Below are 14,537 nucleotides of genomic sequence, written 5' to 3'. Positions count from 1 at the left end.
ACCAAAAAAACATCAAAATGGGACTCAGTGCTCCCATCATTTAAGAAAATTGTGCTTTTGTAAAATTGTTGTCAGTGGTCAATTATTTATGATTATGTCGTTTTTACCCAAAATTTAAAAAAACAAAAACATTTTTTTTTTTTGGGGACATTTATTCTGCAGAGCAGTAGGAGTTATTTGCCTCTGAGTTGTGGGCGGGACTCTTGGCACAGAGCAACCCGCCTCCTTTTTCCCTCCTTGTTTCTGAGAGCTCTCTGTTTGCACTTCCTCCTGCTGGCTTATAGCCCTCGCATCCCAAACCTAACAGTGGCGGTGCAACAAAGATGGCGAGCAATTTCTACGTCACAATTACAATCTTTTTCAAACTGCATTGTTTCATATTGACAACTACTTGAATAAAAAAAATCAGAAATACAATTTTGAGCTTAATTTTATATATGTATATATATATATATTTGTCCTCCATCACCATTTTCATCATTGAGGGGTTGGATTGGGGAGTTAGACAACCAAACAGTTTCAAAGCCCTGTGTCTGCAGCTCACTGCTCCCCCAGGGGTCAAATGTGGACAACAAATTTCACTCATCCAGGTGTGTGACAACTATATCAAGACTTTAACTTTATTTTAACAAGCAAATGTGCAGTTTTCTTAGACGAACTCTAAGACAGACACTTTTTGAAGTGGACTAACATTTGGGGGAAAATGTATAAGGAAGCAGCACTAGGGCGTTGGGAAATTACAGTAGAAGGAAATTAAAATTTCCAACTGATCTCTGAATTTGTGACACTAAACTGACAAAAAATTATTCTTCAATTAAATGTTTATTATAAGTTAAAAAAAATGGTGTCAGTGACCCATATTTTATTATTCTGAAGAAACAAACAAAAATGAATGATTAACATCTAGATTAATGGTTTGTTCAAAGTACATAAATAATACTTTCCAGTTCATGACATTATATTAGTTTATGTTGAATTAATCATTAACTACAGTTTCTTAAGTGAATGAATCTCTGTCAAGCTTCTTTGGTGTTTGACCTGCTTTGAATAAAACAGTTTTTATACCAATGTTTATATTCATAAATTTTTCCACGTGCAGTCATTTATTTTAAGTTACAGATAAAAAAATATATACAAGAAAACGTGACTCCGTGGAATATTAAACTACAAATACTGATGATAATGTGAAGATAATTGTGGATAAAAAGTCTGATTTTATTTTTAAAAATTAAAAAAGGAAAATGTACAGAAATGCAACAACCCGCCTCAGAAACTGTCACTTTTGACCCGAACTCCTACCTTGGTCACTGCCTCGTGACGGTTGGGATTCCACCAAGCTTCGGTCGTCCGGACTTTTCCGTTTCTTCGACATTTGTTGCTCCCTTCCTCGATGATTGATAGATCCAGAACTGAATCGTTGCGCGCCGAGAAACGTGGAGCACCTTCAGCCCGCGGGGTATAAAACACATACAACAGTCTGAGGGAGGCGGAGGGAGAGAATCTCAGCCCGATTCATTCAGATCCCGTCTGTACCGAGCGCCCTTTTCAGCAGACCGCGCGCGCAAAGTTACCATGCGGTGGCCAAGCGAGCATCTGGAGACGCAGCATGGAGGCATGGAGCCGGCTCGCTTTTGATTCCAGCTGTAATAAGATGACTGTCGAGGACGGATTTCTCTTTTTTTTTCTTCTTTGACAGATGAGAAATATTTGCAGCTGAAGTGATTTGTCGATCACGTGTGCGATGGATTAAACCCCAGTCTGATGGAAATTACGCACTAAGGCAACTTGTTGATCCACGACCATAAAAAAGAACTCCAGATGTTTTTAATAAAAACGGCGTTTGATTCTTTAAATTCCACGAAGGGTTTTGCTTCAATGGAGATCGGCGACGTCAGACTTCAAGTCTAATCAGGAGTGGATGACGCACGGCTGACACCACAGGAACTCTTTGGGTATCTTCAGACGCAGTGTAAACGGAGATTATCAGGACGTAGTCAGCCCTCTGAAGTAGGCTACACTAAACCACGTGTCCCTTTGGCAACCTTTGCGCTCCATGCCAAATTGCGTGGAGAAAAAAACTCTCTGGTGGCAGCATTCTCCCTCCCCAGCTGAAGTTCGCGAACAGCTGCGTTGGCTCTGTGCAGCTCCTTGTCTTTCACAACCGCCTGCCGTTGAGAAGAGCGCGCTGGATTTGACTATGGCACGTTTTACGCAAATCATTTTGCTCCAAAAGTGAAACTCGGATAAATAGAACAAACTTGCATTGTGCCAGTTGGAGCAATCTTGGCTTACTTTGCGCAAAAAAGAAGAAGCCAAAGAATGAGATGCGTGAGGCAGGAACCAGATTCTTGGCATTGCGCGTAAATGACGCAACTGCTCTGCTTCTTAAAAACTGCTTTGCCTCCCCGCTACTCCTCAGACTCAGCTCTCAGAGCCTCGGGATTCTTTGCAGAAACAAAGCTGCTGTCTGAGAGGGGGAAATGTGCAAATTTGTGAGTGACTTACTGCTTAGGCACGTTAGGTTTTCCATCAGGAGAGTGACAATTAAGGGCCTGACCCCCCAGCTGGGGAAGCTTCCCCTTACGCACTTCATTCTCCCGAATGCTGATTTATTTATGAGCACCCCCGGATCAGGAGGATCGTGTTCCATTTACTACATCTGGTTTAGATTTCCAGCGCAACACCTTTCAAGTTTCCCCCCTTAAATGCGCATGTCAGATGGAAACGCTGCAGATGAGAGACGCGGCGCTCAGCCACGAGATGCGGTGTCATTCATGCGTTTTGTGGTATTTTTTGAAGGTAAACACGCCTTTCTGCCCCCTCCCTCCCATCTCTCACTCACTGCAGCTACTGACGTCAAGGCATGCTTGCGTCAATGCCCCCCCCCCTCCCCACCGTTTGACAGAAAGCTTTTTTTCATTGCGATCATAATGGGATTATTAGGCTTAGAGAAATACCCTGCCTTCTGCCTTTTAAAGGTTTTTTTAAATTCATGTCTCTTTCTCTTTTTCTTTATTTGATAGTTTCCAGTACAATATACTGGCTGCTACATCAAGGATGGATTGTCATAATCTAATGATGTTTGCAGTTTATGAGTCCAAACATCATAAATCTAAGTAGAGAGAACTCATATATATATATATATATATATATATACATATATATATATATATATATATTAAGACAGCAAATTATTTTTACTTTGAAAATTATCTGCAAACGTCTTTTGGTGATTTTAATTTTAAATAATTTCTGACTGAATGTATTTTATATAGGATTCTTTAGCTTTGATTAAAAAGAGTAGCAGAGATGTGGAATAATGTGTCATCTAGGGTTAAAAACAGAGTGTAACTTTCTTGTAGATTTTAAAAACTGTACCAAATAAACATAAAACTGCAGATTTTCACAGAAATGATCTGGAACACGGAAAGTGTATCATTTAGCCTTGGTTTTAATGTGAAATCCATCTAGAAACATAATTTTCAACATTTTGGTTTTAAAAATAAACACATTTAAGGCATTATGGTTTGATTTAAGATTTGAGAATTTCATGATTAGCTGATTTTATGGTGACATTCACAAATGCTGTTAATTGCACAAATGTACTTTTCTTTAAGACCCACTCCAAAGAAAAAGTTGTTCTTAACATGTTTTTGTGTTTTTTTTCTCATGATACAGACCATTTATAAAGAACACTGAGATTAAACCTGCATTTCTGCATACTATTTTTTTCAAATTATTGTAAAAAAAGAAGAAGTAGACAAAGAAATGCAGTTGGAACAAGCTTGTAAGTGACGCACTACTATCGGAAGCCACTAGCTAACAGCCCCTCACATGGGGGTGTGAGGGGCTGTTAGCTAGTGGCTTCATTACCGGTGGAACAAAATAAGCGAGTGATATTGGAGCTACCCAGGACAGCAACTGCTTTAGATAACAAAATACAAAGGTCTTCACGCACCACATTTAAGGAAGTCCAACCGACAACCTTTCTGAAGAGGTCAGATTTACAGGCTTATTAAACAATTTCAGCAGCTATGATAATAATTAAGAGGAGAATTTCAGACACTAGAAAGCTCAAAGAATCATTGCTAAGAGTCGCACTAAACAACTAAATGACTTTCACTTTATACAAGAGAGACTCTTTAATAACATTAAAAGTTACAAATCACCTGCATGACAAATATCGAGCAAACTTACATGTTCCGGTTTGGAAGATTCAGAAATACATTTGTAAACAGTAACATTGTGGTACAAAAAGCTTAATTTATCTATTTACACTCCTTATTTTCTTCATTTACATAATACACACATCCTGTATGTTTTATGTTTTGACTTTCAGGTTTTGCTTAATATAAGCATGTATTTTTATTCAACATCACAGGCTGGTTTATGCTACTACTGTTAATTAATAGATGTGATGCAAAAGCAAAAAATAACGGGAATATCCTGAACTGAACAAAACTGACAAAAACTAAAGGCAAGGTTTGATTATTAAGGTCACTTCTTTTTTAAAAATCAGAATGATTTCATGTGTTTTCATCAAAGGGAAGGAGGAACTACAGAGGTCCAGGCTGACGGCACGCGGCCGTGAGGAGAGCCTTCAAACTGAGCAGCATCATGCATCTCTGCTGCTGAGCTGCCGTCGTACAGCGGGGAGCCAGCAGAGGGCGCTGTGGCGGAGTGAGCCAGGCCTGGATAGTGGCTGCTGGAGCCTCGGAGGAACTGCGAGCCAAAGCAGCTGTTTATGCCCCCATTCTGGGGCACTGAGGTCAGAGGCGGGTTGCTCACAGACCACAGGCTGGTGTACTGACTGCAAAGAGAGAAAAACAGATTTTTTTTTCTTGTTCAGAAGGGTGGCTTGGATGTGAGCCTGGCAAATGTGGTTTATTATCGACTAAATTCACATTCTAGTTCAAACTGTTGGAGGAACTTTTATTTTGAAGAGCATTTAAAGACTTTTTAGCAAAACTTTTATAATAATAATTGAAACAACATGTATATATTTTATCTTTAAAGTCTTTAATTTAGCTTTCCATGCTGAACAGGTGAAAAGCTGAGAGGTGAGCAGACCTGGAGCTGGCTCCGGAGGGGGAGCTGTGGGCCATGGTGCCGGAGTGTGCCGGCATCTGGAGACTCGACCAGTTATCATGAGGGGTGAGCATCGACAGGCAGGAGGACGTGTTTTCGGAGTAATCTGCTGCGACACAAAGACATCGTCACACATCGCAGCGAATGACACTCTGAGGAAGAGGTGAGCCGCAATGATCTACATTTAATATAGTAACCATCTGTTTGTATTTAACTTCTAAGAGTAATATTACTGCTATGTACAATGAAAAACTACAACTCTTAAATAACAAGTAGGTCTTTTTATATATTACATTTTATCATTGGAAAACACAACATCTCTAAAACTAATAGAACAAATTATAATCAATAAGGATATCTATGGAATTTATCTGCACGTCTGCAACAAAATTTCTAAATCTGTCACAGACAACATACTGTCAGTTATGAAGCATCACTGATGCACTGAGGAGTAAAAAAATAAAGTAAAATAAAATATTGTCATTTTATTCTCCAAATCTTTTATTTTTGTATCTGGAAATACCAAAATATTAAATTATATTCTCTGCTTACCAGATTCAAAAAAGTGTAGATTTTACATTTGTTTTAATCATCGCTTTTTCAAAAGCAATTTTAAATGTACTTTATTTTATTTTACCTCTATTAGCTTATATTTATTATATTGTTCAATATTATTGTGTGGTAATATATATAAAATTGTTACATTTACTGCAGAAATGAGTTAATAAAATCAAATACAAAGGCATTATTATTAAGTCAGGATTATTGAAATTTAGCAGAACAACAAACTTTTTTAGTCATGCTTAAATCTTACAAAAGTTTTTTTGTTTTTACTTCTGAAGATAAAAATCCCACAGAAGTGATTTTAAGTTTTTTTTACTTAAAGAATGACTTTGATCATCTGTAAGCATTCCCAGTGGTCCTTTAGTTATGATTATGATGTTTTTAGCCAAAACCAAAAAACTTGTCATCTTCTAGATCAGAGTTTTTACAGAGTGTCAGGAGTTCATTAGAAATTCGGAGTTGTGGGTGGGACTGTTCACACAAAGTAAGCCCACCACCACTTCCCATCATCCATCTGTTTACACTCTCTCCTGCTAGCTTATAGCCCCTCACAACCTAACCTAACATTAGCGGTGCAACAAAAATGGCGAGCAATACTGGAGCTAACCACCGTGCAGTTTTGTGCTAGATTCCAGCTCAGATGAGGAAAATGAAGACGTACTTTAATCTATTTGTCTTCTAGTGGATACATCAGAGAGCTTGAGAGAGATCATGAGCTTGTAGCTCACCGAATGCAACCTTTTTCAAACACCTTTTTTTGTTTTTTGGCCCACGCCTGTTTTACAACAATTTGAACAAAGAAATACTCAGAAATGCAATTTTAAGCTTAACTTTCTTCTTCATCAATATAGAAATACCAGAATATCATGATAAAAACATGATTTTGTCTGAGAAGGTCATTGAAGAAAACATGTTTTTCTTTCGTTAGAGTAAAAGTTTGGAATTCCCGACAAAAAGTTCTGAAAAGTTGTTCAAATAAACTTTTATCTAAGTTAATATATTATAAAAAAAGAAAGAAATATAATAAAATGTGTTTTGCGTAGTTATCATCAAGATTTTTGTCTTTTTTTCTGTATACTTTGATATGGGGCAGAAATAAAATAAGAATTCTTCTCACTTCTCCTTTCCAGTCATGAAGATGATTTATTGTGTTACTCTTCATGAAAGAAATAAACAGTTGTTAAAATGTTGTTTTAATTTGGAAATCTTTTACATAAGTAGTTTTATTTTGAAGTGAAGTTACCTCTAAGCGAGCAGGACTGACAGTTAAAGGTGAATCTTCTCTGAAGCCAAACGTTTTACAACTCCGAGGCTCAGCTCACACAAAAGCAGAGGAATTCAAACCATTCCCCACTCAGCAGCAACACTTGTTTGAGTTTCTTGTTAATAGAAGGGGGAGGAAGTGGCTCCTCTCTGTTGGGGTGCGAGGGAGACACTCACTTGGCGAGCTGGTCCGATGGGCGTAAGGGCTGCTGTACGGCGCCGACCGGTGGCTCCTCAGGGTGGAGTAGCGCTCGCAGCCGTGGGACGGCGAGAGGGAGATGGGACTCCCAAACTGGCTGTGGGGACTGGCAGGAGGGCAGAGGGCACCTGAACCCGGGATAAACCAGCTGCCTACTGATCCAAACACAGAACACACCATGGAACCGGGCTGGATCCATCAAGGAGCATCAATTGAAACTTACACTGAGAGTAGCCAGACTGGTGGTTTTCAGGGGCGTCTTCTCTGGTGTCTTTATGGTCACTCCTGCAGACAATAATGTTTATTTTGACAAGATACTAACAGAACTTTTAGTTTTTTATAATGCTGAAATCTCACCTCTCTTTTGCATCCAGAAAAGCTTTAGCAAATGGATTATACTTTATTTTTAGCGCTGTTATCTAAAGAAAAATAACATGAAAAGATTAACAGAGTGGGAAAACAGTAAAAAATACACTTGATGACAAATCATTTGTGTTTATAAAAGGCAAACATCTTCTTTTTTTGTTAAATTTCCCTGCCTTTTTTACTTCATTGAATATTAACACATCTACAGAGAATATAGAGGAGTCTATCCAGAACATAGTTAACATTTTTACACAAAATAATTACACTAAAGGACATGTGCATAATAATTTAGTTGAAAAATGGTAAAGAATAAAATAAAATTAAACAATAGAAGAAATGACTCATTAAACAGGGAAGTACAAAGACATTTTTGAGTGTAAATTGTAGTAATGAATTCCACAAATAATGAGAAACATTTGTAAATTTGCATTTCTTAATAAAATGTGGTTCAGAAAGTAATAATATTACACTGTTTTCAATGTTCAAATGATCAAAGTGTTCACACCTCTTCGTTTTGGTAGGCGGTGACAGCGATGAACTGCGTCTCTGGGAAGGAGTGGCTGGTGATCATCCTGCGCGGGCCTCCGACGCGCACGATGTGGATGCGCGGCTCGTATTTGTGCAGAGAGTTTAACATGATCTGGAAGCAACACCACCCCCGTTAACGAACGGCTCTCGTTCAGCGCGTGCCGAGCAGTGACCCCCCTCACCTCACCTCACCTGACCCCCGCCGTTGAGTTTGTTGGTGAGTTTGACTTTACTGAAGGAGACCGGCGCCTTCATCCAGTGCGCGCCGAAGTTTGGAGAGTCCGGATGGATGTAGACGCAGCTGGGAGTCTGGGGCTCCGGTTTGCCCCCGGGGACCCACTCCCCGTTCACGTACTTCCACCTGTGGTTGTCCGCCGACACAAAGTCCAGCAGAAAAGAATACATGGCGTTCGGGTCCAGTCCGGACACGCTCACTTTCAGAACCGGGAACATGCGCCTTCAAAGACAACACCAAAAACCAATGACTGGAGGTGGTTTTACGCACGCGCGTCTGCTTCCATAGCCGGGGCTCACCTGCCATTCTTGGTGACAATCATCTCGTTTGTGAGCTCCTTGAACTTCTGCCACAGGACGCTCTCCTCCAGGGACACCCTCAGCTCCCTCTCCGTGGGGTCCCCCTTCTCGCTGCCGGCCTGCAGCTCGCTCTCCACGGCGCTGAGGAGGTGGTCCACCCGGTACTGGACGGCCTTGCTGGGGCACTCCCGCGCGCCTGACGCCATCCTGCTCACTCAGCTGAACCAAACTCCCGTCCACTGTCCCTGTTTTCAGGTCTCCAGCCTCATCAGTGCCGGGCATGAGGAGGAGCAGCGGGATATATGAGGAGAGGAGACGCACGGGTCACGTGCTTGGCTGGCCTTCCCTTTGATGTGTGCGGGCTGGATGAGGATTGGCCGTATCTGAGCCTCACAGGATGACAGCGATTGAAAGAAGCAGTTTAACCGTCTTTATTGCATCTACCTGTAAATATTGACACTTAGATCAAAGCCACACCTGCAGAAGCTACTGTAGACCAGCATGACTCTCAGAAGGAGACTTCTTGCTTCCTCTTCCTTTTTATTGATAAAAAGACTCTATCCTTACAATGTAAGCCGAGAAAAATGTGCTAATCCTGTTCTTTTTACAACTTTCTTAATTAGTTTACAACTAGTCTCTCAATAACTTTAGATGCAGAAAATACAAACTTTTTGTACAATGGAAGAATTTAATTCTAAGGAAAAATGTTATATTTTGTGTCTTGACAGAAAAAAAGTTTTTTCAACACAATTAGTTTAAGAAAACACGTCTTAATGACCAGAACTTTTTTTTTTAATAAAATGGGAATTCTTGGTAAAACTATTTTCTTATCAAATTGATGGATTATTTATATTTATTTGCTCAGTCACACCAATTTCACATTTTTTAACTTATAACGGCCTGTTTTTGCAGTCTAAGTTTCACATTTTTCACAGAATATTAAGAAAAATTGACTTTTGCATGACATTTTCTTTTACTTTTTACCAAAAAAATCAAAAGAACAAAAAACATAAAGGGTCAACGTCTGCAATGTTTTCATTGAAAACTTGTAATTAAAGTATAGGTTTGAATGTTTTGGTCCAAGAGAAGTCTGCAAAAAGAGGCAGTCTAAAAATAGGAAAAAGTACAATAATTTTAAGAGGAAAATCATTAGAAAGTAGTTAAACCGTCTGAAGGTGCAAGAAACAGAAGAAATCTTATAAGATATCCATTTCTAGACACAAGAATTCAAAAAGCTTAAAAAAGCTAATTGTTAGATCAAATTGAATGTTATGGAGCTTGTTTTCTTTGGCTTTTTCTAACCAAATGGTTTGTATTTCTTTGTGAAGCTTATTACAGTTCCTTTTGATTTCAGTAACTGATGTAATAATGAGTGTAAATGACTTATTTTAGATGAATATGTGAAGAAAATAATAATGCAATCTTACAAGTTGCCCCATCTCAATAAATCTTCATAAAATCTAAAACTAGCTCTTATTCTTAGAACCTAAATCGAATATTTTGCTTCCAAAATAATGATTGTCAGTCTGGCTTTTATGGAACTTATCAATAAGATAAATTGAACCAAAAACAACAAATAACGTTTGAGTTTTTTGTGTCTTAAATCAAGTTTCAAATGTCTAAAAAAAAAGTTTTAAAACTTTGTTAGGATGATTTAAGTATGCAGCATTACTGCAAGTGATTCACATCTGATTGGCACAGCCATCATTTTTACATACAGAGCCTCAGTGACACTGTTGCTATGGTGGTTGCCAAAAAATATGTTTACCTTTGTGTGTAAATCATGTGTTGCATATGTGCACGTTTCCTTAGTGTAACTGAATCCTGGGCGCCGTGTCCGTCCTGCCAGCTCAGAGTCTGTTTCTCTGTCCAACAGTCTGGAGTCGAGTTCACAGCAAGCAGAGAAAAACAAACTGCAGCCTGTTTAAAGAGCAGTTAGAAGGGTTTCTGCGTTACTGAGATGATGGGACAGTGCTGCTCTGAAGTGGATCCGCTTTCTCCTGACTGATCTTTTTAAATCTCACAGCTTGCAGATATGCACCGTGGTAACTGCGGCGTGAGAAAACTTGCGTCATTTTTCACAGCCCCAGTGTTTCATTTGGTGCCTGTGTTTCTTATTCCCAACACCCCACCTGGTGCGGACCGTCACACCAGGCCGCTTCCTGTTGCTGAATTTACATCCCTAATCTATTCATGTGCCAGCAGGATTTACCCAAAGGACAGCCCTCTGGCTTCCAGATTGAAGCACATGGTAAAGTAAAATGAATAAAAGCTACCAGTTCACCAAAAATCCTCTAGGGGGGGCTTGATCACAGTCACATATCAGATTTAACAACACAAAGAAAAGTACTTAAAGCCTAGTTGCAAAGAGTTTGTATTTTTGTTAAAGAGGTTAAGAAGGATCTCTAGTTGGGTTTTTAACCTCTTATGCTTCATTTCAGTTGATTTTGAGAAGATTGAAGCAGTAATTAATGTATTTTTCAGTTGTACTTACTGTATGTGGATGTGAGATCATTTAAATGTTTATGTTTTATGACTTTTTTCTCAAACTTCCTGTGACTTTATTTATGCAAACAAAACAGTAAAAAAAAGGCTCATGGACTACAGGATGGAGTCACACCATTCACTTTTACTTACTATTCTCTGAACTAGTGCAAAAACCAGCAACCTGTGGCCCTGGAGCGATACTCTTTACTGTCTTTTCACTTCGCTTTGAAGAAAATGCCAACAATTTAAGGACCTACTCCAGTGAAAATTGTGTTTCTCTAGCAATTTTCTCAAGGTGGAGGATTTATATTAAAGAATTTAAGATCAAAACTGCATTTCTTATTATTAAAAAAAAATATATCATGATAAATCAGGAGCTGATCAAAAGACGATAGGAGTCAGACTTTGAAGTTTTGGTTAAGTTGTCATAAATTTTAATGTTTATATTCTTAAAATGTCAGACGAATGAACAAACAGATGCACATATTGATGCACAACAGTGTCTAGTTGCTGTTAGAGGCAAAGATGTTTAAATGAATTATATAGGCTACAATACGTTTTTAAAAAACTGCATTCTACATCAATGTTGTCATGTTTATATTGGATAGTAAAAGAAGAAAAAAGATGACGGTGCACTATCTGTAAATCTGCAGCAGTGCTTATGTCAAAAGTAAAAGAAGTGAAAACTGTTATATATTGAAAACTATATCACTTTATTACTATATTGATCATTATAGTGCTTTTATTGAAAACTTTTATCTTAGAAATGAAAGTTTCATGACCAAAATAAAATAAAGAGTGTTTTTCCAAATGTGAAGTGAATTTGTGACTCTCGCTGTGTTTTAATTAGTAAGAAACCAAATGGCTCTTTTAACTTTAAAGGTTACAGACCTCAGAATTAGAAACGGCTTCAAATGTAACATTTTTGTTTCTGTGACTTTCATATAAATTACAAAATAATGACGATACATTTGAATTATGTGATGGAGATCAGAGCTTCTCCACCTTTATCCTAAATAAAGAAACAGAAAACTTCAAGACTCAAATGAAACACAGAATAGAAGAACGAAGGAGTACGTGACTGAAACTGGAAAAACAGTGATGGTGGGACAGGTCTCTCCAGGAGAACATTTCAGGGCTGTGGTGAGTAACGGCGACTGGCGCTGGCCCGTCTGTTTGCCTTCCTCCGCTCTTCCTCCAGCCAGGTTCATCTTCTGTTTGTTCAGGGATATTTTGACACAGGAGTGAGAGGAAAAAGTGAATCCACATGCTTTTCTGTGTGTGCTCATCCTCCACACCTCAACATAACCTCTTCTCCAGGATCCCACTTTTGTTTGCATCAACATTTCTCCAGACGCATCAGTGTTTGAACCAGAATCCTTGTAGTTTTTCTGACTTATTTGATCAACACGTTTTAATTTCTACTATTTTTCATAATTTGTTTGTGTTTCACCTGTAATTTGGGAAAAACTAATGATGATAAAACTGTCTTCTAGGACATAGTTTCTGCAGAACGGCAGTAGTTCATCAGACATTCACCTCTGAGTTATGGGTAGGACTGTCTCCCCTCTCATAACTGAGAGTTCTCTGTTTACATTCTCTCCCGCTAACTTACAGCCCTTCAAACCCCCAACCTGACATTACCAAAGCCAAAAAAAAAAAAAAATGGTGAGCAACATTGGATCTATCTGGTTGCACAGTTTTGATCCTTGGATGAGGAAAACCAAGGCGTACGGGTCTAGTGGATGCATCAGAATAGAGCAGAGCAGCACATTTTCTACATCACTAAAACAAGCTTTTTCAACTGTATTTTTCATCTGCTCCTCATTCACATTGATTTGAATAATGAAATACTCAGAAAAAAAATAAAGTTGAACTATTATTGAGAGCTTGAACAAAGTAATGAATGGATAAACTGTACACAGTAACATAGAAGAAGCTCCATTTTGCTAGTTAGTTTAGTTGGGTTTCAAATCCATTCAATATATAAATCAAAACCTGGTATCTATAAGATAAAAGTCAGAGACTGGGTTTTATTTTAAAAAGTTTGTGTTTTGTAACAAACTGAATGAAAATCCGTCCGTGTCTGAGGATTTGATCTCAAAGAAAACCCCTTTTCAGCTCGTGGTCTCTGAGGTGTCATGCGGACACACTCTTGTGTTGTTAATATATTCCTAGTGGTGTGTTACTTCTCAAGAGTCGCCATAATTTGGTTCGGCTCACGCCCGATAACACTGCACACTCAGGTGAAAACACACTTTGTCTGCTGGGTGCAAACTGGACCAAAGAAGGACTCTTAAGCGAGGCAGCGTTTACTCACAAGAACGTGCAGCAGGTAACAAAACCCAACATCTGCATGGGATGTGTGTGTTCACAACTCGTGGTGACATGGGAGCAGATAAACACTCCAGTATCAGAACGGTGTTTTGGAAGGATGATCCAAATAAAACCAGGAGCTGCATCAGCAGCACATACATTACTCCTGAACCGACAGTAATACATATGGGATGTCCTGCTCGGTCTAATTTTGCAGACTTATCATGGATACTTGTGAAATTCAACATGTTAAAATGACTATGACAAGAAGCTCGCTAAAAAAGCAAATGACTGCATCAACTGTCCCATAAATCAAAGCCGCTAATAGTAAACATAAAAATAGTCATAAAACGGGACAGGCGGGATGAATGGGTTTGTTATTCAAAAGCAGAAGCACATTTGGCTTCAGGTCTAATTGCTTTTATTTTGGGTATTTCTCGTGGATGTGGGGAATGCCCCCACGCCACAGGGTCATGCAGGTGGGAGGGGCTGCTGTCTTTCCATGTTTGCCTGCGAGGAGATGAGATTTCACACCCAGGAAAAATGCTCACATTTCTACTTCTTCCTGAAGTCCCTGATGGAAACTATTGTGGCTCTGATGGAAATCCAGAGATTGAAACCTGCTGGATGAAGATGCTAAAGAACAAAAATCACTTTTTGTCATTATTTATGGGAGTGGGGATGTCTTAAGAAACTTCTGTTTAAAATTTAAGTAGAATTTTAATTTAGATTTTTTTTAATTTTGTTCAGTGACTTTTATCATTTTCCAAAGTTTTCTTCTGCAGATGTTCATACTTTTTTGATCATAAATCAAATTTAAATGCCAGAATTTACACTTTGAAAGTTTGATAAGGTTTTCCTGTCCGTATTTTGACTTAAATCTCAGAATTCTGAATTCTTTTTTTTAATTCGCATTTGAATATTGTGATTCTTAAGTAAAAACAAATGTCTGACAGGAATTCAGACTTTCTTTGTTTAAAAAATCTTTTTTTAAATAAATAAACTGTCTTAGATTGTCCGTACTTACATCAACATTTAAACCTTGGAAGCTTTTTTCTTTATAATTCACACTTTATAATAAAGTCTCACTTTTTTTCTAAGTTGACTTGAAGCTTCACTCTCAGATCAGAATATTGATGTTTCTTTAAAACACCAGTTTAAATTGTATGATTCTCACCTAAATCTGATTTAA

The 14,537-nt window shown here is 38.4% G+C and overlaps 2 protein-coding genes and 1 long non-coding RNA gene across 5 annotated transcripts in view; 1 reads left to right on the top strand and 2 right to left on the bottom strand.

The window, feature by feature from the left end:
• The window catches only part of pde10a (phosphodiesterase 10A), a 66,455-nt gene extending 65,029 nt beyond the window's left edge, over nucleotides 1-1,426 (bottom strand). For all 3 annotated transcript variants that reach the window (XM_024297102.2, XM_024297104.2, XM_024297103.2), the window contains exon 1: nucleotides 1,300-1,426. In XM_024297102.2, coding sequence (XP_024152870.1) covers nucleotides 1,300-1,372 — 73 coding nt within the window. In that variant the 5' untranslated portion in view covers nucleotides 1,373-1,426. The remainder of the gene's footprint in view (nucleotides 1-1,299) is intronic.
• A 951-nt stretch (nucleotides 1,427-2,377) lies between these two features.
• Nucleotides 2,378-12,695, top strand: LOC112161721. Its single transcript, XR_002921942.2, has 4 exons — nucleotides 2,378-2,799; nucleotides 4,546-4,768; nucleotides 5,046-5,251; nucleotides 8,002-12,695. It is a non-coding gene; the product is annotated as an uncharacterized LOC112161721 (long non-coding RNA).
• On the bottom strand, nucleotides 4,402-8,781 carry tbxtb (T-box transcription factor Tb). Its single transcript, XM_024297107.2, has 8 exons — nucleotides 8,543-8,781; nucleotides 8,201-8,465; nucleotides 7,986-8,120; nucleotides 7,472-7,533; nucleotides 7,338-7,399; nucleotides 7,093-7,269; nucleotides 5,071-5,197; nucleotides 4,402-4,810 (listed from the first exon to the last, which is right to left on the bottom strand). The coding sequence occupies exons 1-8, from the start codon at nucleotides 8,746-8,748 to the stop codon at nucleotides 4,540-4,542; spliced, it is 1,305 nt and encodes a 434-aa protein (XP_024152875.1). The 5' UTR covers nucleotides 8,749-8,781; the 3' UTR covers nucleotides 4,402-4,539.
• Nucleotides 12,696-14,537: the final 1,842 nt, after the last annotated feature.

This window comes from Oryzias melastigma, linkage group LG15 (genome assembly GCF_002922805.2).
Source record: "Oryzias melastigma strain HK-1 linkage group LG15, ASM292280v2, whole genome shotgun sequence".
Lineage (NCBI taxonomy): Eukaryota > Metazoa > Chordata > Actinopteri > Beloniformes > Adrianichthyidae > Oryzias > Oryzias melastigma.
Note: the sequence above shows the minus strand (reverse complement) of the source record. Positions and strands in the feature narration are given on the sequence as shown.

Coding starts and splice junctions, on each gene's coding strand:
- tbxtb (XM_024297107.2), bottom strand. CDS start 8,748: ATGGCGTCAGGCGCGCGGGAGTGCCCCAGCAAGGCCGTCCAGTACCGG. Junction 7,534..7,985: donor CCGCCTACCAAAACGAAGAG/GTGTGAACACTT, acceptor ATTTTTCTTTAG/ATAACAGCGCTAAAAATAAA. Junction 7,400..7,471: donor TTTCTGGATGCAAAAGAGAG/GTGAGATTTCAG, acceptor TATTGTCTGCAG/GAGTGACCATAAAGACACCA.